Raw genomic sequence first — 21,043 nt, 5'->3', positions numbered from 1 at the left:
TTTCAACTCATGATTGCTTCCATTTCGGGTCTCTCTTTAAAATCATTTCCGTCCAGAACCTGTCTATAGAAATTGTGTTGATCAAAGAACCAGTCTTCTTTGATGAGATTGTAGTGGGTGCTAGGTCCACCTCTTTCAATGAGTCTGACTCGATTCTAACACAACGAGTGCTCATTACTAGTTTTCACATCATGGTTGCTCAAATAATCTTAAAATACATATCCATTGCACATTTTAAAAAAGATATGTCTTCCAAAATGATGCTTTGTTTGTCATCTAATGCATCTTTTGAAAACAGGGTTCCTCAACCTTTTTGAGAAGTCGAATGATTATATATTTATCAAAACCTTCCACTCCCCAGAGAAGCTCTACTACTTTTTGACGTTTTGTTGCATATACGTACAAAGGAAATCAATTACTAGCTATGAAAAATAATAATCCTAATAATAATCTACATCAAAAGCCATGCTGTCACTCCCTGAAATTTCAGTATTATTTTAAGATTTGGATTTTTGTTTAAATTCATGATTCCACAAATAATTGAATTCAATCTCCTCTTGTAGTTACAGAGATGCCAATATTCCTTTTGTTTTGTATTAACAACATGTTAATTTTATAGATTAGAAAAAAAAAATGGATTGGATAAAAAACATGTTAATTTTATAGCACATGAAGTGTATGTAACTATGATGTGTGTAGTCTTTGACTCTTTGCAATAAACTTTTTTATTACTTAGATCACTTGTGTATTTATTTTTTTTATTATTTTGATAATAATTATTTTTCATACATAAAATAAATTACATAATTTAAAAATTTTAAATTATAAAATAAAAAATATTATTAAAAATATATATTTTATTCAATTTTTAATTTTTATTTTAACCTCTCTTATATAAAAACAAAGAAGGGTAATCCTATTAAAGACAACTTAAATTAGCAGGAGACCAGTCCTGGCGACTCATGATAAAGCCAGCCGATCAAATTGTACGAAGAGACAGCATGTCTTTCATGGTTTCACCTTTTACCTTTAGCTGCAAGACGTATTAACCTCTGTTATTCTTCTTTGAGTGTTATTCTCTCTCCTCATTGGGCTTCAAAAATTACTATATTTTCTATGCTTCCCCGAGCCTTCGTTTCATGTAAACAAAATACAATGTGTGGGTTTCGGGCACACACATTGCTTCATTTTCAGGAGCCCTCCCCCCTGCTCTGAAAATGGGAGCCCTCCCCCCTGCTCTGAAAATGGCCGCCTTCTATTTTGGTGGTCGCATTTCTTTCGCTTTCTAATGGGTGGTCTCGGCATAGAGGTTAGCGGGTCTCTTTGATTATCACTTTCCTCCAATGGGTTTTCTTTATTTTCTAGAGTTTTTTGGTTTCTTGATTGGTTTTACGCACCAAATATTCTAAATTTCCGATGTAATTATTGTTGTTTGGATAACATCTGTTGCTGCTACATTACTTTGTTTCCTGATGAATCTGATCTACTTCCGGATCCAGTTAGAGAGAGAGAGAGTTACGTGAAGTGGATGCAAGATACGCAGAAAGAACTTGACGGAAGAAATAAATTACTAAAATGCTTAAAAAATAGGTCTTGGACAAAAATGAAAAATAACATTGTTGTTATTGTTAACGCTCAGATCTTCAGATTTGTCTACCTTGCACGTATGTAAGAAAGGTAAAAATTCGATTGACGGAAGATATTTCCTTTTGTTTTAATATCACATAGTGCTATGCCTCAATTAAGAACACTTAGAATTTAGAATAAAATCATTCGCGTCATACAGCTCTTGGTGGTCACTTTTTGCAGTTTAACATGGATAGTTGATGTTGTTAATGTTATTCCACTTTCTACAGGTCGGAACCAGGCGTTGATGGATTCCTAGTTTCACCCTTAAATCATGAAATCAGGACCAAAGGATGGCTGGCATTCTATTATGCCTCCTTGTTTCGGAGGCAAATCGGCCACACGCTTCTGCATATTCCCAAAAGTGAAGTCAGCAAGATATAGTCCAGGCAATTCACCTGTCTATCTGAATGTGTACGATTTGACACCTGTAAATGGCTATGTCTACTGGGCAGGCCTGGGTATCTTTCATTCTGGAGTGGAAGGTTAGTTAATTTTATCATAAATATCCATTAATGATGCTTTAAATTACTTGTGAATCCTCTGAAAATGATGGTACCAGAGCATGTGATGCTTCTCATGGAGTTTGTACCCTGGATTATCTGGCTATATATTACTGTCAATGGTGAGAGTATGAGTTGTTAACTGAATTAGAACAGTTATAAAATTACTGAGGAAGGGACAGCGCCTTTAATCTTTGTAATTGTTTGGTCTATGCCATCATGATTCATGACATTAACAAGTACAGTTAGTTGAACTATTTTTTACAGCGGAAAAATTAACCTTCTTGATCGAACTGGACCCAGCTAGACAATGATCCTCTCAAGCCATATGGACCAAATGATAGGAAAAACTCTGCAAAAAGATGTTCTTTTGTTTGAGTGAGTTCAAAGTGAGGGGATAGAATCTACATCATAAATTGCACTGGCACATGATTCATTTGGATTCAAACATTCCATTAATGTAAAAATATAGTAGGGTATAAGTACATGTGATCAAAATGCTAAATAAAATTGCTGCATAATCATCAGCTGTTCATGTAAAAGTACCCAAAAGGTTTTTGCACATTTCCGTAAAGCCTCAATCCATGGTAGAGTATATGATTTGCCTTCTCTCCTCTCAACCCCCACCCCTTTCACTTCCCCGAGGATAAATTCCTGGACTCACCCTTGTATGCATGCAAATATGAATGTACATATACGTCAAATGTTAATTTCATGCCATCTTCTTTCTCTTCTTAAATTATGGTATTCTCTGGATGATACAACCGTTTTCTGATTGTCCCTGTTGCATTTTCAGTTCAGGGGATTGAATATGCATTTGGAGCTCATGACTACCCAACAAGCGGTGTCTTCGAGGTTGAACCTCGGCAGTGCCCTGGCTTCAAGTTTAGAAAGTCAATATATATGGGGACAACATGCTTAGATCCTGTCCAGGTTAGAGAGTTCATGGAGAGTCAGTCAGCAAACTATAATGGTGATACATATCACTTGATTGCTAAGAACTGCAATCATTTCTGTGAGGATATATGTTACAAGCTAACTGGTAACCGAATGCCAAGATGGGTAAACAGACTTGCAAGAATAGGTAGGTTATATGCATCTTGTTTATCATACAGTGTATTTTACTTTCGGATTTTGCTTTTGTTTGATTACTTTGTTCTTTACCTTTATTCTACCTTTTACTTGGAAAAAAAGAGAGAGAAGTTTTGCATGAACTTTTGGCTCTAATTATCTGGGTGGCTCAAGGCCTGAATGCTTCTTGTATCAATTGATTATCATGGTTTAATTCAGATTTTTGTATTATGCAACAATTTCCTTGTTTAAGGCTGATGAGGTTTATATAGAGCACGAGGCACTCATGTAACATGTGAACAAACCTTTAGGCTATTAAAAAATAAAGAAATCTTGAGGCATGGCTTTTATCTGATAAGTTACCTTGTTCATTAGATATATGCTTGGATTTCATCATCCAAGCACTAATCGAAAGAACCGGGGAGCACGTACTTTTCTGGAAACAAAATAAAATAAAATGGAGGTTTAACATAATATTCATTGAGTTGTATGCCTTGTTACTGCATTTGTTCCCTTGATATTAGTTTCCACACATTCATGTGAAGGTGACCGTATTTCATTCTTGCGTCTTCCTTGTAGGTTCACTGTGCAACTGCATACTCCCTGAGGCCCTTAAATCTACCACTGTATGCCATGACCCCGACTTCCAAGAAGATGACAATGAAAAGAAGAAACTGAGGAGCGTCTTTAGCTGCCTGTCATCAATCTCCATGCATCAGAAGGAAGTATCAATGTCATCCTTGTTTCTGCATTCTCACTACAAAGGCTGCTTACCTCCATGGGATTTGAAGAGGTCTAGAACTGGTTCATTGAAGGAACAGTGAAAAGACATTATTTCTTTATTACTTTCTGCAGTTGAAGGCAGACTGGACGTCCATCTTGCAAGATTGAGCTATTGAAGCCTGGAGGTATGGGGTATTCCTGCTCAAATGCATCCGTAAGGCCTTAGGGTAAAATCTGTGAGTTTGTTGTTGTGGATGTAGAAATTGAAGGCTTCTGGTCTTCTGTCTTTGCCAACTTGTGTGGAGTTTGCTTGTTGTATTTGTAAAATCCTTCTGATATATATATTTTTTTTGATAAGTTTAAATCCTGCTGATATTAGGCTATTAGCTTCATTGATATGCAGCCACATTTTTATTACACACCAAGAATCCAAATAGATTTCTGAATTGTTTTATACCATCTTGAGCTCTCATACAATGCGATCTTCTTGTTAGTTCTGTGCATAATGTTCTTCATGACTAAATTGAAGAAGTGAAAGGGTAGCTTCGTGTTATCAACCTTAAACTCCACGAGGTTTGACCGTCCATTTGCCATCAATTTCTTCAAGCTATGGCTTGATACTCTAGCTTGTACTGTATCAAAATTATCTACATCCAGAGTCCCAGACCCTCAGCATGTGCAGTCCCAGTCCCAGACACTCGTGTGAGGTCTGGTGGTTAATAATCCTGACTTTAATGCCTGGGCAATATATACTCTGGAATAACCTTATTTGCCCTAGTCTTCAACGATAAAGATTTCGCCCTCACATGTTACTACCTCTTCAGTTCCATTTCTGCCTTTTGAATCCAAATCCATTTGTCCACCCCGGAAGTCAGGGAGGAGGATCACATGCATAAATACTGATCCCGAAATGTTACACATGATACATAAAAGCCAGAGAGCCAACTCTTGATAAAAGACGATCTTTGCGTTCAAGAAAAAAGCCCAGAAATGTTGGCTAAAGATTTGCCCAACAGCGCAAATATCTGGTCTAGCGTCCTGCGTAGACCCATTGCGGCATAAAATAACTACAACATAAAGATTTTTGTAGAATGGGTCAAAATGTGGGAATGGAAAGCAAACAAGAGATGATTCCAACCTCGAAAAACTGGAACTCAAATCCCTTGTCCTCATGTACCATCGCTATCACCATCGTGGATGACAAGTATGATAGTGCATGACCAAGGAACCAATAATAATAATAATAATAATAATAATAATAAGAGCATCTCGTAACTCGTTCAAAGTTTACGGTGAAGTATTCCAATCAAGAGACCACATGTTCTATCTTCCCTCTTAATTGCCAAGGGAAAAAAAAAAAATCTTTCCTTTTGATCTTCTTTTACTACATCTTCTTGCCAAATGGCATTGTGTTATCCCACCCTTATTTTCACATCTGGAAATTGGAATGCCAGCGATGAGTTGGGACGACCCGGAGCTCTAAACAGCTCAGAAGGTCAACTTCACGTCCAGTTCCAACACCACCAATCAGAAGGCTTTATCAGTTCCGAACCTGGTAAGCTTCTGATCCTCGTAGTTGTCCCACGACACCCATCAATTTTATAATCACACTGGGTATGAGTTTGAAGAAGAATTGAAATTCAGCGATTATTGCACAATAAAAATCTCAAACACAGTTGAAGCTTTTATGGGTAAAGGAGGTGGGTGTGTGCCAAGCAAGCAGAGGGCTCCCGCAGGTGTTGCCGATCAAGATCCTACAGATCCAGAAAGGAACACTCATGTTTCTGGCCAAAACCAAACCTCAAGTACTAATAATACAACCACCCCAGTTCAAGATGGGGTCCTGCAATCGGCCAAGAAGCTCAGGATTTTCCTTGTGTTTTACTCGATGTACGGCCATGTGGAGCTCATGGCAAAGACAATAAAGAAAGGGGTGGATTCCGTTGAGGGAATTGAAGGGGTTCTTTATAGGGTCCCGGAGACACTGCCCCCGGACGTATTGGCGCAGATGAGGGTACCTCAGAAGGACAACGAGGTGCCCGTGATATCTGCGGAGGGTCTGGTGGAGGCTGATGGATTGCTTTTCGGTTTTCCAACGAGGTATGGGAGCATGGCCGCACAGATGAAGGCATTTTTTGATTCAATGTGGGGGCTGTGGGAGCAGCAGACGCTGGCTGGCGTGCCTGCCGGCTTTTTCGTGAGCACCGGCACACAGGGCGGCGGCCAGGAGACCACTGCGTAAGTATGGTCTTTGGTATTGAGTGGTTGAACGAATTGAAGAGTTGCTATTTGCAATATGCAATATTTTGCAGTTATAAAAATGGGCTATATTTGTTATTTCTTTGGAGAAGTATCGGTTTGAGAATTCAATTCTTGGTACATTGGGAATCCTTGTAAGTTGTAATTAAATGACTTGGAAGCATTCTCTACTTCTACATAATTTGTTGGATTGCATAGTGCATAATGATCATTATTAGATCATATCGTTTGTATGAGTAGTCGTTGATGACTCGGCAGTTTTATCCATAAAAATTGCAACCGCGACTTGCTTCTAGATGAGAATATTGGGATAGCTCTTAAGGATGGTAATCCCTCCTGAAAAAACATGCTAGCAATGAGAATTGATCTGCAGAAAGTCAGAAACCTTTGCTAATATGCTAGCGACCCAAAAGACAGCGATGCACAGTATAGTGGTCTTTCCTTACTTTCCAACGTCGTAAGTGAAGGTAGGATTTGATCCCCGATTTCTGGTAAAATGCTAAGACATTATGCCAGCGAAACGAGCTGACCTTCCGAATGATCATTCTTTTGGATTGTCAGTCAAACTAAGAACGTCCATTATGTTTTCTTTTGAATACTGGAACCAAGAAATTGCAAATATTTCTGTACAGCATGGATTAAACCAATTCGTTGTACTTTTTGTTGGACAAAGAAGTGTGAGAGAGCGGGGCAGGGAGCAGGGAGATTAATGTTAAAATTGTCTTCTCATTCTAGGGAGTTCTTCTTCTTGTTATATATGATACTCATATCAGTTGTGCCAACATAATTTGTTCGAAGATATGGAGTGAATTTCTGCATTATCATCTAGAAGCCTTCCTTTAAGTGATCAAGTTTCATCTCATGACTTTTGCTATTTCTAATTCCTGCAGTTGGACAGCAGTCACTCAGTTAGCCCACCATGGGATGCTTTATGTTCCTATTGGGTACACTTTTGGCGCTGGTATGTTCAAAATGGACTCCATCAGAGGTGGCTCTCCATACGGTGCAGGAGTGTTTTCTGGTGATGGCACTAGGGAACCAAATGAAACTGAGCTTGCACTTGCAGAGCATCAGGGCAGGTATATGGCTACTATAGTCAAAAGATTTGCCCGATCTTCTTAGTCCGTACCTGGCTAAATCTCAACTAGCTTTGCTTGACCAACATTCATGTCCAACTCCATTTTCTGTGCTTATAGGAAATTTGACTTATTTTTTTTTATGGTCTTCAGATACTATGTGTTGATAGATCCAGATAGCTAAGGAACATTTGATTTTTTAGCCTGAATACTTTGAGCTTCTCACTTAGTGGATTTTACTTCATTGTTTGCTCATACAGTTGTATTTTTGTATATGGTGTGAAAAATCGAATCAATTCTTATCATAAATAATATAATGGTTTGTGTTCTTCTTTAGTGGTTTATCCTCGATTCCTCGTGTCTATAGTTTTATTTGAAAAAAATATAGGGGAACTTACACTTTTCTCACCCGAATACCACCTGTTTTTCACTTTGCACCCTAAACGTCTTAATTAACTTTCACCCTCAGTTTAGACAAGGAGAAATGATATTTGCAGTCGTGGTTGTGTAAGCGACATGCAGTCGCTTTGAAAAAAATGAATTAATATGGGACCCACATGAAAAAAAAAACTAACTTTTTAATCGTGGACCCCACTCTTTTTCAAAGCGATTACGCGATGTTTGCAATTCCACGACTGTATGTAGTATTGCTCTTATCAATACAAAGCCACTAGCAGGATCACTACTAGTCGATGTGGGATAATCCCCCTTGGGGGTCCCTTGCCATGGACCCATATCCACCTCGGGAGACCCTTGCCTGTAGGGACCCAGCAACTCCGACACATCGTTTGGCTCTGATACCAATCAAGGTAAAACTTATCCAACAAAAGTGCTTGGGAAGGAGATGGTGTCGGATCACTACTAACCAACGTGGGACAATCCCCCTCAGGGTTCCCTTGCTATGGACCCATATCCACCTTGGGGGACCCTTGCCTATAGGGACCTAGTAACTCCGACACATCATTTGGCTCTAATGCTAATCAAGGTAGAACTCATCCCAGAAAAGTACTTGTGAAGGAGAGTGTGCCTTTCTCAATATAAAGCCACTAGCAGGATCACTACTAGCCGATGTGGGACAATTTAAAAAAAAACAGATAGTAGTTTGTCGGTGAAAATTGTAATTCGCCCAAAAATATATTTCTATACTCCTTGATATCCTGCCGTATACTCTTTGATATCCCTCTGAAATTGTCATAACATATTGAGTCCCCTTTGAAATGGAATTGATCTCTCATAAAGTCCTAGCTCACAGAGCTTGCGGTAGATCCCAACTCTTTAACCACAGGCTACATGTTCAAAATCAAATACCCAGAGAAATGATGTCCTGGAGAAATGACTGTTTTGTGGAAATGCTGCATCTTGACGGCGTACCCAATAATATACGTGCTGCCTTTCATTTGAGGTTAATGTTTCCTTTACATCGCCTCTCACTGCAAGTACGAAGATGATTTCATGGCTATTAACCATAACCAAGCTGAGGCACACTCACAAGCTATCAAGCAGCAATAATACACGTCAGCTGGTCTAGAAGATTCAAGAATTCTGTTTTCTATTCTTCTGTTATAACAAACTTATTCCTTTTTTGTTATTTTTCCAGCTCATACCTTCTGTAAGAATGCCTATATAAACTACTCAAGGCACTGTGTATTTGCAAGTCTAATGAAATGATACGAATGAGCATTATGACATTTATCTTTTTGCTTCATTTTATCATGGTATCAGAGCTGCTAGACTAGCAGTCTCTCTGATCCTTTTTTCTTCATGGCTGAAAACGAAAATCCACCACCACCACCACCATTGCCACCCCCATCTTCGACCCCTATTTCCTCTTCTTTCTCCCATTTAACTACTCTAAAGCTCAACAAAGATAATTTCTTACTCTGGAAGGTGCAAATATCTACCTATCTAAGAGGCCAAGATCTATATTCATTTGTTGATGGCTCACAGATTATCCCACCCAAAACACTTCCTGCCACAAATGGCTCTACCCAGAAAACCAACCCAGCCTTTCTTTCCTGGCAACAATAAACTGTTTTTTCTGTTGCCAGATTCAATTATTGGACATGTCATTTCTGCAGGTTCATCTCGTGAGCTTTGGGTTACTCTTGAATCCATGTTCAGCTCCTACTCACAAGCTAATGAGTTCCAAATCCGGTTCCAGCTCACTAACCTGAGCCGTGGAGATCAATCTATCTCCGATTACTTCAACAAAGTCAGAACACTTGTTGACACACTCACTGCTACGGGTAGTCATCTTTCAGAAAAAGAAATTGTCACTTACATATTAAATGGCCTGGGTTCCCCTTATGAGTTCTTCACAACCTCTATAACCACTAGATCTGATCTCGTGACCTCTTAAGAGCTATACCACCTCTTGCTTATTCATGAAAGTCATTTGAAACATGCCTCTCGGAGCACAAACCTCTCCTCTCCCTTTGAACCCACTGCAAATTTTAGTTCCCATACCTACCGTGACCAAAGAGGCAGGGGTCCCTATCGTGGAAATTGACATACCCGTGGCTGAGGAAAATACTCCACTAACAGAGGCCGATTCTCTTCAAACTCCCAACCCAGTTCCTTTTCCCAAACCAATCTCTCCAACTGACCAACATGTCAGGTTTGCAATAAACCTGGACATATTGCTCTTCAATGCCATTTTCGATTTGATCATGCCTATCAATATGACCCACCCCGATCATTCTCTGCCAACTACACCTCCCCTTCAGCCATTCCCGATTCTACATGGTATCCGGACAGTGCAGCAACCCACCATATTACCCATGATCTCTCTCACCTTAATCTTTCCTCTGAACCGTATGATGGAAATGAGCAAATAAAAGTTGGGAATGGAACTGGTCTTCCGATACAGCACATTGGTGACTCCTCTTTCTCTGTCAAATCCTCTTCTTTTCATTTACGTAATCTTCTCCATGTTCCTTCAATTACAAAAAATCTTGTCTCAGTTTTGCAATTTTGTATTGACAACTCTTGTTTCTTTGAATTTCATGCAACCCATTTTTCGGTGAAGGACCAACAGACCGGGAAGCTCCTCATCACCGGACCAACTCGTAATGGCCTTTACCATTTTCCATCTGCAATGCAACTGTCTTCCCCGTCTGCCCATCTTGGTGAAAGAGCTTCTCTTGGTTGCTGGCACCAAAGGCTCGGTCATCCTTCCCTTGCCGTTGTCTCCAGAGTCTTGCGCACCACCTGCTTGCCCTTTTTCCAACTGAATCATCTTTATTTGTTCTGATTGTCCCTTGGCTAAGGCCCACCAGTTGCCTTTCTCATTAGGATCAACTACTTCTGTTAAGCCATTAGATCTTTTATGGGCTGATGTATGGGGCCCAGCTCCCCTCCTTTCACGAAATGGCTATAAATATTACTTGAGCATAGTTGATCATTTCACACGTTTCACTTAGCTTTTTCCCATTAAAAATAAATCAGATGTACTCTCTATTTTTACTTCTTTCATCACATTTGCTGAAAGATTTTTTAATACTAAAATAATCTCTTTGCAAACTGATGCCGGAGGTGAATTTCTACCTCTTAAAAATCTATGCAAAACTCTTGGAATTGTACATCGTTTTTCGTGTCCCCACACACACCAACAAAATGGTCTTGTTGAACGAAAACACCGACATATTATCGAACTGGCCTCGCTCTTCTTGCTCATGCATCTCTTCCATTATCTTATTGGGATGATGCCTTTGAAACCGCCACCTATCTTATTAATTTACTTCCCACTCCAGTTTTACAAAATCAATCCCCATATTCTATGGTCTATCACAAACCTCCAGATTATAATTTTTTAAAAGTTTTTGGTTGTGAATGTTGGCCTAATCTTCGCCCCTATAATCGACATAAATTGGGTTTTCGCTCAACATCGTGTATATTTCTTGGGTACAGTTCCTCTCATAAAGGATACAAGTGTTTTGATCAACATCACAATCGTCTTTACATTTCCCGGGATGTCATTTTCAATGAAAAGAACTTTCCCTACAAAAAGCCCATCTCCGTTTCACCCATTTCCCAGCCCAATCCCCAATCGGTTTCCCTTCCATGTTTTCCTCCCTCTATTCTTGGTCCGGTACCCATTAACTCATCTCGGTCCATTAGCTCACTACCCATCTCTCGGCCCATCAGTCCCTTACCCCCCTCTCGGCCTGTCAGTCCATCTTCAATGACCCGAGTCCATCCTATTTCTTCTTCATCTCCTCTGCAGGTTTCCTCGCCGCCGTCCTCATCAATCCCTAATTCTCAAATTCCTTCAGAAAATCAAAGCTCCTCCATCTCTCGGTCTTCACCCATTTTAGTTCCTCCTCGTTCACCCATTATCACACGGTCTCATACCAACTCATCAAGACCTCGCATCTTCTCCGACGGTACAGTTCCATACCCATCTTGGCAGTGTTTTGTTTCCACTACTACGGTACCAGATGAACCATCTTCCTTCTCCATTGCCTCTAAATTTCCCGAATGGCAATCTGCCATGTTACATGAATTCGAAGCTCTCATTAAAACCAACACCTGGACCCTTGTTCCCCCCACCTCCGTTTCTAATCTTGTTGGTTGCAGGTGGGTGTTTCGCACAAAGCTTCACCCTGACGGTTCCATTGCAAGGAGGAAGGCTAGACTGGTGGCCAAAGGCTTCCATCAACAACTCGGTATTGACTATACCGAAACTTTCAGTCCTGTGGTAAAACCCTCAACTATTCGATTAGTTCTATCAATTGCTGTTGCACGTGGTTGGCATCTTAGACAAATTGATATACAGAAATGCCTTTCTTCATGGCAATCTCAGTGAGACAGTTTACATGCAACAACCCCAAGGGTTCACTGATCCTACACGGCCTCAATTTTGTGTGCAAGTTAAACAAGGCCATCTATGGCCTTAAACAAGCCCCTAGGGCTTGGTTCTCTGAGTTAAGCTCATGGCTCATTCACTATGGTTTTTCGGCTTCACAGGGTGACCCTTCACTTTTTATCTTGCACACAAGTGATATCTGTATGTTTATTTTGGTATATGTGGATGACATGATCATCACCTCATCATCTTCATCTGCTGTTGACAAATTGATGCAATCTCTTGGTCATGCATTTCCGGTTAAAGACTTAGGCAAATTATCTTATTTTCTGGGTTTGGAGCTTGATTATCTTGATGATGGTCTCTTGATTACTCAAAGGAAATATATTTCTGATTTGTTAAAGAAAACCAACATGCTCGGTGCAAATCCCATTTCCTCACCCATGTCAGCTTCCACCAAACTCTCAAAATTTGATTCACCTTCGTTTGAAAATATTACCCTTTTTCGACGCATCGTTGGTAGCCTCCAATACCTATCCTTAACTAGACCAGATGTCTCATTTGCTATCAACAAGGTCTGCCAATTCATGCATGAACCAAAAACTACACATTGGACAGCTGTCAAAAGAATCCTTCGTTACCTAAAGTCCACCATTAATCATGGCTTATTCCTCTCAAAACATTCTGGTTTTACACTACATGCATACTCCGATGCTGACTGGGGAGGATGCCCAGATGATAGACGATCTACGGGAGGGTTTTGTATTTTCTTGGGTAAGCACTTGATCTCTTGGAGCTCAAAAAAACAGCACACTGTTGCCCGCTCAAGTACTGAGGCTGAGTACAAGTCCTTGGCCAACACAACTGCAGAGCTCATATGATTGCAAACTTTAATCAAGGAACTGGGTTTTCTATTCCTCGGCCTCCTGTTTTATGGTGTGACAATCTCGGTGCAACATACTTAACCTCAAACCCGGTGTATCACTCACGCACTAAACATATGGATGTGGATTTCCACTTTGTACGTGATAGAGTTGCAGCAAAGACCTTGCAGGTTCTTTTTTGCAGCAGTAAAGATCAACTTGCAGATGTTTCTACAAAACCCTTGGTGGCTGATCGGTTTTCATGTTTGAGATCGAATCTAACTGTGTGTGACACCCCGCTAGACTCGAGGGGGCGTATTAACCATAACCAAGCTGAGGCACACTCACAAGCTATCAAGCAGCAATAATACACGTCAGCTGGTCTAGAAGATTCAAGAACTCTGTTTTCTATTCTTCTGTTATAACAAACTTATTCCTTTTCTGTTATTTTTCCAGCTCATACCTTCTGTAAGAATGCCTATATAAACTACTCAAGGCACTGTGTATTTGCAAGTCTAATGAAATGATACGAATGAGCATTATGACATTTATCTTTTTGCTTCATTTTATCAATGGCTATGGAAGGGGTTTTCGAATTTTTGTACTGCAACATGGAGGCATTCGCACTCTCAAAATGGGATCTTCTTCAACGCTGTGATAGCGTTAGTTTGTGCTATAAGATCAGACCCATTCTTGGACATGATCTTTTGAGGCTGCAGTGTTCATTTCACAGAGATGTTCTTCGTCCACTGATGCCATTGCATTGCTGCCCCTTGAAGCATAATAACGAGTTGCTCTGCCGAGTTATAGTCCTTGTACCCTTAAATCAGCTCAGGTTGCCAACCCCAACCAATGCCATAAACGGTTTACCAAATAAACCATATAGATTCGATCACAAAATGGAACCATGATTACAAAGTTTTGATTCAATCACAAAATGGAACCATGATTACAAAGTTTTACCTAAACAAATGTATTAGTCATTCCAGTACTCACTAATATGTCACTTTTACCTAGGATCGCAGGCTAGAATAGAAAGAAATCATAGCACATTTTCAATGGATAAATTACACATGTAAAAAGTATTCAACCCACAACTCAGCCTCCATTCTCATGATTCATCCCTCCATTTTCTCGTACAGGAGGACAAATGCTACGTGAACTCGAGCTCAACAACGAAACGAGGCTGCTGAAGACAGGTGAATAACAGAGTCAGAGTTTTAGCGTCATTTGCCCAAGCAAGGCAGTACAAGGCATGGTTTTCCCCAACTATAAAAGAAATAAATACATAACTAAAGTCTCATCCCAGTGATTCGCATTACAATAAAAAAAATCAAATGTCCCCAACCAATAACTCAAACATGTCACTATGTTACACATCATACAAACGTCTTCTGCTGGGCTTCTTCTACATTCTGAAGAACTGTCCAAACAGCACCATTCTGGGAAGTTCTGCAACCAAATTTACAGCCCTTGAACCTTCAAGCGATGAAGTTGGTGTTTAGCAACACAAGTGGCAGCTATATGCATCGTGGGAAGAGGGTCTGCCCCACATACCCACCAGTCATTGCCCTTCGCACATTGGATTCAAACAATTTCGGGTTGTCTCTTAAAACTGCAGCAGCATCATGATTGAGTGGATCTTCACTATTGGGTTCCTGTTTACAAAAAACTTGTGATTAAGAGGGATCCACCTAGTTGCAAGAATGTACTCGTGAAACAATAATCAATACCGTGAAAAGATGAAATAGGCCATAAATTATAGTGTTTATATTCAACACAGGTTTCCAGTCTTCTCTTAGAATGTTGAGGCAGACATTTCCTTCCAAGTCAATATTAGGATGGTACACCTGCATGTTGAATGCATTGTTAAAACTGCCTTATCCCACATAACTTATAATATTTATCAAGAAACAACTTTTTTAGAGGACAAGATGTGCTTACTTACCTTTGTCTTGCACTTGACCTTTGGTGCTTCATGAGGGTAAATAGGCGAGACTTGGAAAGTGAACATAAAAGTACCACCTCTGTTACAAAAATAAGAGATTTGAGTATTCAAAACTTCCACCATAAATATATATATATATATATATTTATTTTTTGTAAGTAAAATTCCACCATAAATATGGCACAGGGTATTATCATTAAAACTTCATAAACATAATACTCCATCAGCCATAGAAGAATGCTATAGATTTTTAGAGTATTCTTACAGATAATATCCTTCATCAGGCCGAATGGTAACCTCAAAATTCATCAAGTCATCCTTGCCATTGGGGAAAGATATGCTACAAGATTTTGGCATGTTCAGTTCGCTGATGTCTACATGATGAAAAACATAAAAAGCTTAGAACATAACCTATATAGCTCTGCTGGAAGTTAGTGGGTTGATTATGTGCTTTTTATACAAGAAACTGCCTTCCAATTTTCACATCAATTTGCCCACAAGACAGATTATTAGGAATTCTGAGTAAAGAACCAATGTACGCCAAGGAGATCCTGAAACTATGCCAAACAAAGCTTTCAAATAAAAAACAAGTTGGCTAAGCTGGTCCACAGTTTTAGAATGTGTCAACCAAATCTTAATAGGATGAAGTACCTCACAGCAACTGTTTCAGGTACCTTGAGTGAAAAGCTTAAAGTAAATTATTCCAGTCATTCAAATAAAAATATTGGATTCAATACCTCTGTGAAGACGTAATTCTCCGGCGCTTTGCTTCTTGATAGATGACTTTCCATTAGCACTCTCTGCAAGTTCCTTTTGCTTTTCCTTCACCTTAAATAGCTTAATCATTTTTCCTACAACAAAATAACAAAATCTGTTTACAAGGAATGTGCAATGCTACCATATCAAAGAAAAAGCTTAGGCAGCACAATAGGATCTGAATAAAAATTTCTCTTAAATATTTTAAATAGAGAAACAGGAAGTCTGTCTTGGCATACACAATGCACATGATTGCCAAAGATCATCACAAAAGTGGCAGCATCAAAGACTAAGACACCAAGGAAGCAGCACACAGGAGATCACCATGAAGAGAATGACCAGCGTTCGAACCCGGCCCAAAATTCTCACTCAAGCCACACTCAACTCCAGCCACACTTCTGAGATATGTGCTCTTAATATTTTCACCATGTTTTAAGAAGCACTTCTTCTAGCAGCTTACATGAGCATTTCGATCATTCCACATGTCAAATTTGATTGATTATTAGTGATTTTCTGATAGGATTAAATATACAACAGAATACTTTGACACATGGATAGATAAGTGGATGGTGCATTGATGCCAATCTAGTTACTGGCATACTTGAGGCACGTAAAACATTAATCCAGCAACTATCCACTTGATACTAGCAGAATAAACAGATGAGGCAACTTTTCTTTTTTGTAACAGACTGTTATCAGCTGCCTCACAAGTTGCTCCAGAATATCCTCAGGAACTAGAGGAAAAAAACCTGGAGCATATTGGGGTGAATGTGGGTACAATGTAATAACTCTCAATGTTGAATTGTTGATGCATGAAAAAATCGTCCAAACAAATGCAGGTATTGATATAGCTAAGAAACACACAAAAAATAACTTCTCATGAAAAAATTAATTTTCTTCAGAAACCCATTGAACAGAATAATTTTTTTTTATCAAAAAAAAATAACTTAATGAATATTTCTTGAGCAAAACTACCCAATCAAGGAAGCCTGATGGCCACCAAAAATTCAGCAAACCAAGAAGAATATCTCCCACCATATATTACCATGATCCTACAGTAATGCAATTACGTAAGACTGTATATATAGCAAATGACAACTTGTAGAACATGAAACAAAAGATCCGTTTGGAAACAAAAAAATCTCACAACTATTCAAGCTTCCAACCAATAACATGGTTCATACAACAATTCAGGAACTTACAGCTCCTTACCAAGGGTATTTCGTGAAAGTCTTCATACCACATAATACTTTCAAAACAAATCCACCTTACTTAAACAAAAGCTATGAACTTACCCAAAAAAACACCGAGAGAACAAGTTCAATAGTTGTTAGTTCTTAATACATAAAACATTTAGCAATCCACAACAGACGCACCCATGAGCAAAATAACCTCGTTGACCACAATACTTGAAAATAACTCGAAAAAACCTCAAACAGAATAAAACCCTGCATAATTACAAAATCTTCAAGTAAACCCAATCGGAAAGAACCCACAACCCGATCAAAGCGCCCCCCCCCCCCCCCCCCCCCCCCCCCAAACCTAAAAAAAAAAAGTTATATGGAGAATAAACCGTATGCGAAGCTCGTAACCTGGATCAGATTATCGGAGAGTGACGTGAAGATAGATAAAAGGCAACAGATACGATCGCGTGCAAGGAAATTATGATAGAGAAGACAAAAGTATAGCTTTTACCTTGTCACAATAAACCAAGGGACTTTTTTTTCTGAAGGGTGAGGGAGCCAGCCAAGAAGGAATCTGAACGAGAATTTTTTATATTTTAGGAGTGGGGTCTGTCTCAGTTTTTTTTTTTTTTTTTAATCATGTACTAAATTAGAAGGACAATGCTCTGTTGCAAAACATGCATATCAGTATAAATTAATATTTATAATTATTAAGAAATTTAAAAAAATGAATGGGCACATTTTATCTGCATATTTATAAGTTATTAGAGAGGAGCAACGTATAAAGTATATTTTTTAATTTAATAAAATGATTATTTTTAAAAAGTGATATAATTTTTATAAAAAAATAAAATATTAAGGTTTTTATAATATATTATTATTTGATTTTAATGGTTCATAATAAATTTAAATTAATTAATAAATAAAATTTTATTTAAATAATTATATTCGTAAATGTAGTTTGCAAATAGATTTAAATTTAATTATTTTATATTTCTCTTTTTTTATGTAAAGAATAAAGAAAAATTTTAAATCACATATGTAAATTTATATATAAATTTATATAGAAATTATCATTTATATAAAATAATGTTATATTATAATTTATAATATGAAGTAGGTTTATCGATATTATAATATTATATTATAATTTGCATCTTATATAATTTATTACTAATCTATTCTCCTGTTGATGAAGTAGGTCTCTTAGCGTCGATAGCTTTCTTATATGATTTATTGTTTATGTTCATAAGTAATATTTATTTAAGTGATTAGTCTACACTAATTTAAAAAAATAATATTAGATACAATATTAAAGTGTGCAAGTCTTTTATATATATATATATATATTTTAAATAACAAAGTTTATTATTAAATAAAAGTTTTTAATGTAAATTTTATATTTATTTATTTTTTAAAAAAATATATATATATATATACACGAATGATAAAAGATAGAATTGAGATTTAAATTAATATTAGAAATAAATGCCAATAAAAAAATATTAATGACATAATATTTTACTATAAGATTAAAGTACCAAGTCATATATATATAAATATATATATTTGTATCATGAAATTTAAACAATTTATTATAAAATTTATAAAACATCGCATGAAAAAATCTACTATAAAACAAATTTTATAAAACTACTAAAAAATGCAAGAAAAAAGCCTAAAAATAAAAAATTGCTGCATTTGTAGCAGTTGACAAACCCGGATTTCCAACTAGGGAATGGTCCTCAGCTCAGCAATTTCTGTAAATATGAGATTGATGTTGGAAAATATTAAAAAATTTATGGAGTTAATGTCCTTATGATTATTGATTTAAAATATATGGATTATTGAAAGCTAGGCTTTTGAAATCATTAGAATGAAGTAGTGCAAAGTTGAAAATCTTGATTTTGGAAACGGTTTCCCAAACCAATATAGAGGATGGCTCGCTCACTTGATTGAAAGCTCCTTTGCACTCAACATGTAATGTTTTTTGCTTGTTGATTTGTCTATTGAGAAGATCTGCATAATTTACAAAAAAAAAACAATAATATTTTTTTTGTTTTCACTTTCTCGATATTTGTTTCGATTTCCTTTTCATGTGGTGCCCTGTGTAAAGGACAAATGTGCATCCGTAGGTGTTGGAAAAAATATGAATTTTTAAAATAAAGGTGAAGAGTGAGAGTGTTGTTCTTGAAATCGAAGATAGAGATCAATAGCTTTAGAGGTTTCTCTCACCGTGTAGACCCACGTCTCACGACCTTGCATAACTTTTTTTTTTTTTTTTTTTTATGTGCAACTGCTCATCACTGCATAACCACCCAATGGTTACTTCTTCCTGTTACTCGCTCCCAATTTTTATTTTTCATTCTCACCTAATGTATAAGCCTCTTGATTTTATGTGAGTTTTGCCACCCAAGCAATACCCCAACCTAACACCCCTCTCTGCCACCTATGGCTCCCATCTCGATCATGTGCCTCCTACCAACCAACCGCCTCCCAATCTCTCCTTGCACAGCCACACATTGATGCTCGACGAGACCTTGCAACCATTAGCCATATGAGAATAACCAATTGAAGCCACAATTGCACCGTAGCCACTCCCTTCCCTTTCAATTGTCACCAGCCATAGCCCTTTCATGTTTTCAAAGAAAAACAGGTCCATGTACACAACCCAGCCTTTCTACACCCAAGACCGCAACAACCACCTAACGGCACGACCATGCCCACCGTAAAAGACCAAATGAACGTTGCCCAAAACAAGAGTAACCGAAGCACCACTGCCTTTCCATAACCAACCCATGCTGTGATACTGTGAGACTCTCTCTCTCTCTCTCAATTTCTTCCCTATAGCCCAAGGGCCAGCAAGAGCATGCACCATGGTCGAGCCTCCTTCAAGCCTCCTCACCCTCTTGGTTTCTTCACCGCTTTCTTCCTCCTACTTAAATGCATTGTGAGCCACCAATTGCACCACCTAGCCCACTTTTCCTCTACTCTTCCAATCCACATGGCAAGCTCTGTTTCTATACAATAAAAATAGAGCACGGTTTCTTCCGTTAAACATGACTCCTCCACAAACTTCCCAACCACTTGCCGCCCTTGCACTGTAGCCCAGTTGAGAGACACTGCCCCTGGTCAATCGCCATTACACCGTAAGCCTCTGCCTCTTCCACCCTCATTCTCACACTCTTTCCCTCTCATCATCTCTCTTTCTCTCTCTCTGAGTACCGTGTCGCCATGCTCATAACCACCGTCGACCTCAACCTAGCTCCCTGCGCCATCTTGCCTCTTTCTTTTCTCTATAAGCCTTGCCGCCCTTCTAACCACGAATAGCGCAAGTATTGAAAATGCACTGCTTTGTTTTCTAAAAATATCAGTTGAATCACGGTCATTTTATTAATGATCGACTGCACGCATCCAACTCTATCTTCTCCATAAATGTTTACTATTTCATAAATAAAAGGATGTCTATAATTAATGGAGAGCTTTTTCTTTCACAGAATACAGGCGGACGTCTATGATTGAATGAAAAGCCCAACATGAATTAAATTCAACTGCATTAATAATTTCCATTAAAAACGAGAACTTCCGTTTGACAGTTCCGTTAAAACAAGATTTTCTATTTGATAGGCCCTTTACATATATAAATATTAATATTTTTTAATTAAAATAAATAACAATATCCCTACACTACTTTAACTACTTATCTATTATCCAATTATTTTTTTTCTTTTACTCTTAGAAACTGAATTAAAAATTTTAAAACGTCACATTTTGCATAATTAAGAAGAAAATAAATTCAATTAACTTAAAGGTCTAAGTTTAAGTTTTATAAAATAAATTTAAGTTTAACTTAAAGCTCTAAGTCTAAGTTTAATTAAAAATATATTTAATTTTAATATAAAATTATAAAAAAAATCCAAGTTTGATATGTATATCACATTTATTTTCCATTCAAAGATGCCTGCTTTTTTCTTATAATATTTTTGAAACACAATAAAAAAGAAAAAAAACTAGACAGTATTGCAGCACTAAAAAATTAAAACCATTCTTTAACCCCTTTACAAATAAAAATCTTCAAAACTATCGTAATTTCTATTTTTCGATAGGTAAAAATTGAACTATTTATTATTAAAAATTAATTTTTTAATATAAATTATATGAACTATTTATTATTAATAATTAATTTTTTTTCCATAAATTATATGAACTATTTATTATTAAAAATTA

At 37.6% G+C, this 21,043-nt stretch overlaps 3 protein-coding genes across 8 annotated transcripts; 2 read left to right on the top strand and 1 right to left on the bottom strand.

The window, feature by feature from the left end:
- Window positions 1–1,079: 1,079 nt before the first annotated feature.
- LOC122309490 (deSI-like protein At4g17486) lies at window positions 1,080–4,382 on the top strand. 2 transcript variants are annotated; one of them, XM_043122994.1, is made up of 5 exons: window positions 1,080–1,309; window positions 1,500–1,677; window positions 1,857–2,111; window positions 2,926–3,213; window positions 3,780–4,382. In XM_043122994.1, the coding sequence occupies exons 3-5, from the start codon at window positions 1,901–1,903 to the stop codon at window positions 4,022–4,024; spliced, it is 744 nt and encodes a 247-aa protein (XP_042978928.1). In that variant the 5' UTR covers window positions 1,080–1,309; window positions 1,500–1,677; window positions 1,857–1,900; the 3' UTR covers window positions 4,025–4,382. The 2 variants fall into 2 exon arrangements, with proteins under 2 accessions (XP_042978928.1, XP_042978926.1); XM_043122992.1 differs by lacking the exon at window positions 1,500–1,677.
- An 816-nt stretch (window positions 4,383–5,198) lies between these two features.
- Window positions 5,199–7,594, top strand: LOC122309489 (probable NAD(P)H dehydrogenase (quinone) FQR1-like 2). The gene is made up of 3 exons (XM_043122991.1): window positions 5,199–5,478; window positions 5,600–6,161; window positions 7,073–7,594. The coding sequence occupies exons 1-3, from the start codon at window positions 5,325–5,327 to the stop codon at window positions 7,302–7,304; spliced, it is 948 nt and encodes a 315-aa protein (XP_042978925.1). The 5' UTR covers window positions 5,199–5,324; the 3' UTR covers window positions 7,305–7,594.
- A 6,366-nt stretch (window positions 7,595–13,960) lies between these two features.
- LOC122309491 (NEDD8-conjugating enzyme Ubc12) lies at window positions 13,961–17,477 on the bottom strand. 5 transcript variants are annotated; one of them, XM_043122997.1, is made up of 7 exons: window positions 17,328–17,413; window positions 15,872–16,087; window positions 15,614–15,727; window positions 15,142–15,250; window positions 14,877–14,955; window positions 14,662–14,778; window positions 13,961–14,586 (listed from the first exon to the last, which is right to left on the bottom strand). In XM_043122997.1, exons 3-7 carry the CDS (start codon window positions 15,720–15,722, stop codon window positions 14,449–14,451), a joined length of 552 nt encoding a protein of 183 aa, XP_042978931.1. In that variant the 5' UTR covers window positions 15,723–15,727; window positions 15,872–16,087; window positions 17,328–17,413; the 3' UTR covers window positions 13,961–14,448. The 5 variants fall into 5 exon arrangements, with proteins under 5 accessions (XP_042978931.1, XP_042978930.1, XP_042978932.1 ...); XM_043122996.1 differs by lacking the exon at window positions 15,872–16,087 and having other exon boundaries at window positions 17,328–17,477; XM_043122998.1 differs by lacking the exon at window positions 15,872–16,087 and having other exon boundaries at window positions 17,225–17,370.
- Window positions 17,478–21,043: the final 3,566 nt, after the last annotated feature.

This window comes from Carya illinoinensis, chromosome 5, assembly GCF_018687715.1.
Source record: "Carya illinoinensis cultivar Pawnee chromosome 5, C.illinoinensisPawnee_v1, whole genome shotgun sequence".
In the NCBI taxonomy this organism is placed as follows: Eukaryota; Viridiplantae; Streptophyta; class Magnoliopsida; order Fagales; family Juglandaceae; genus Carya; species Carya illinoinensis.
The sequence above is the reverse complement of the archived record's forward strand: the minus strand, read 5'-3'. Positions and strand labels throughout refer to the sequence as shown.

Bases quoted from the DNA above. Each gene is read 5' to 3' on its own strand.
- LOC122309490 (XM_043122992.1), top strand. From the start codon at position 1,901: ATGAAATCAGGACCAAAGGATGGCTGGCATTCTATTATGCCTCCTTGT. The intron at 2,112-2,925 runs GTTAGTTAATTT...TTGCATTTTCAG, and splicing joins CTTTCATTCTGGAGTGGAAG to TTCAGGGGATTGAATATGCA. The intron at 3,214-3,779 runs GTAGGTTATATG...TCTTCCTTGTAG, and splicing joins AAACAGACTTGCAAGAATAG to GTTCACTGTGCAACTGCATA.
- LOC122309489 (XM_043122991.1), top strand. From the start codon at position 5,325: ATGGCATTGTGTTATCCCACCCTTATTTTCACATCTGGAAATTGGAAT. The intron at 5,479-5,599 runs GTAAGCTTCTGA...TCTCAAACACAG, and splicing joins CTTTATCAGTTCCGAACCTG to TTGAAGCTTTTATGGGTAAA. The intron at 6,162-7,072 runs GTAAGTATGGTC...TAATTCCTGCAG, and splicing joins GGCGGCCAGGAGACCACTGC to TTGGACAGCAGTCACTCAGT.
- LOC122309491 (XM_043122996.1), bottom strand. From the start codon at position 15,722: ATGATTAAGCTATTTAAGGTGAAGGAAAAGCAAAAGGAACTTGCAGAG. The intron at 14,956-15,141 runs GTAAGAATACTC...TTTTTGTAACAG, and splicing joins CCTGATGAAGGATATTATCT to AGGTGGTACTTTTATGTTCA. The intron at 14,587-14,661 runs GTATTGATTATT...TTTTGTAAACAG, and splicing joins GCCTATTTCATCTTTTCACG to GAACCCAATAGTGAAGATCC.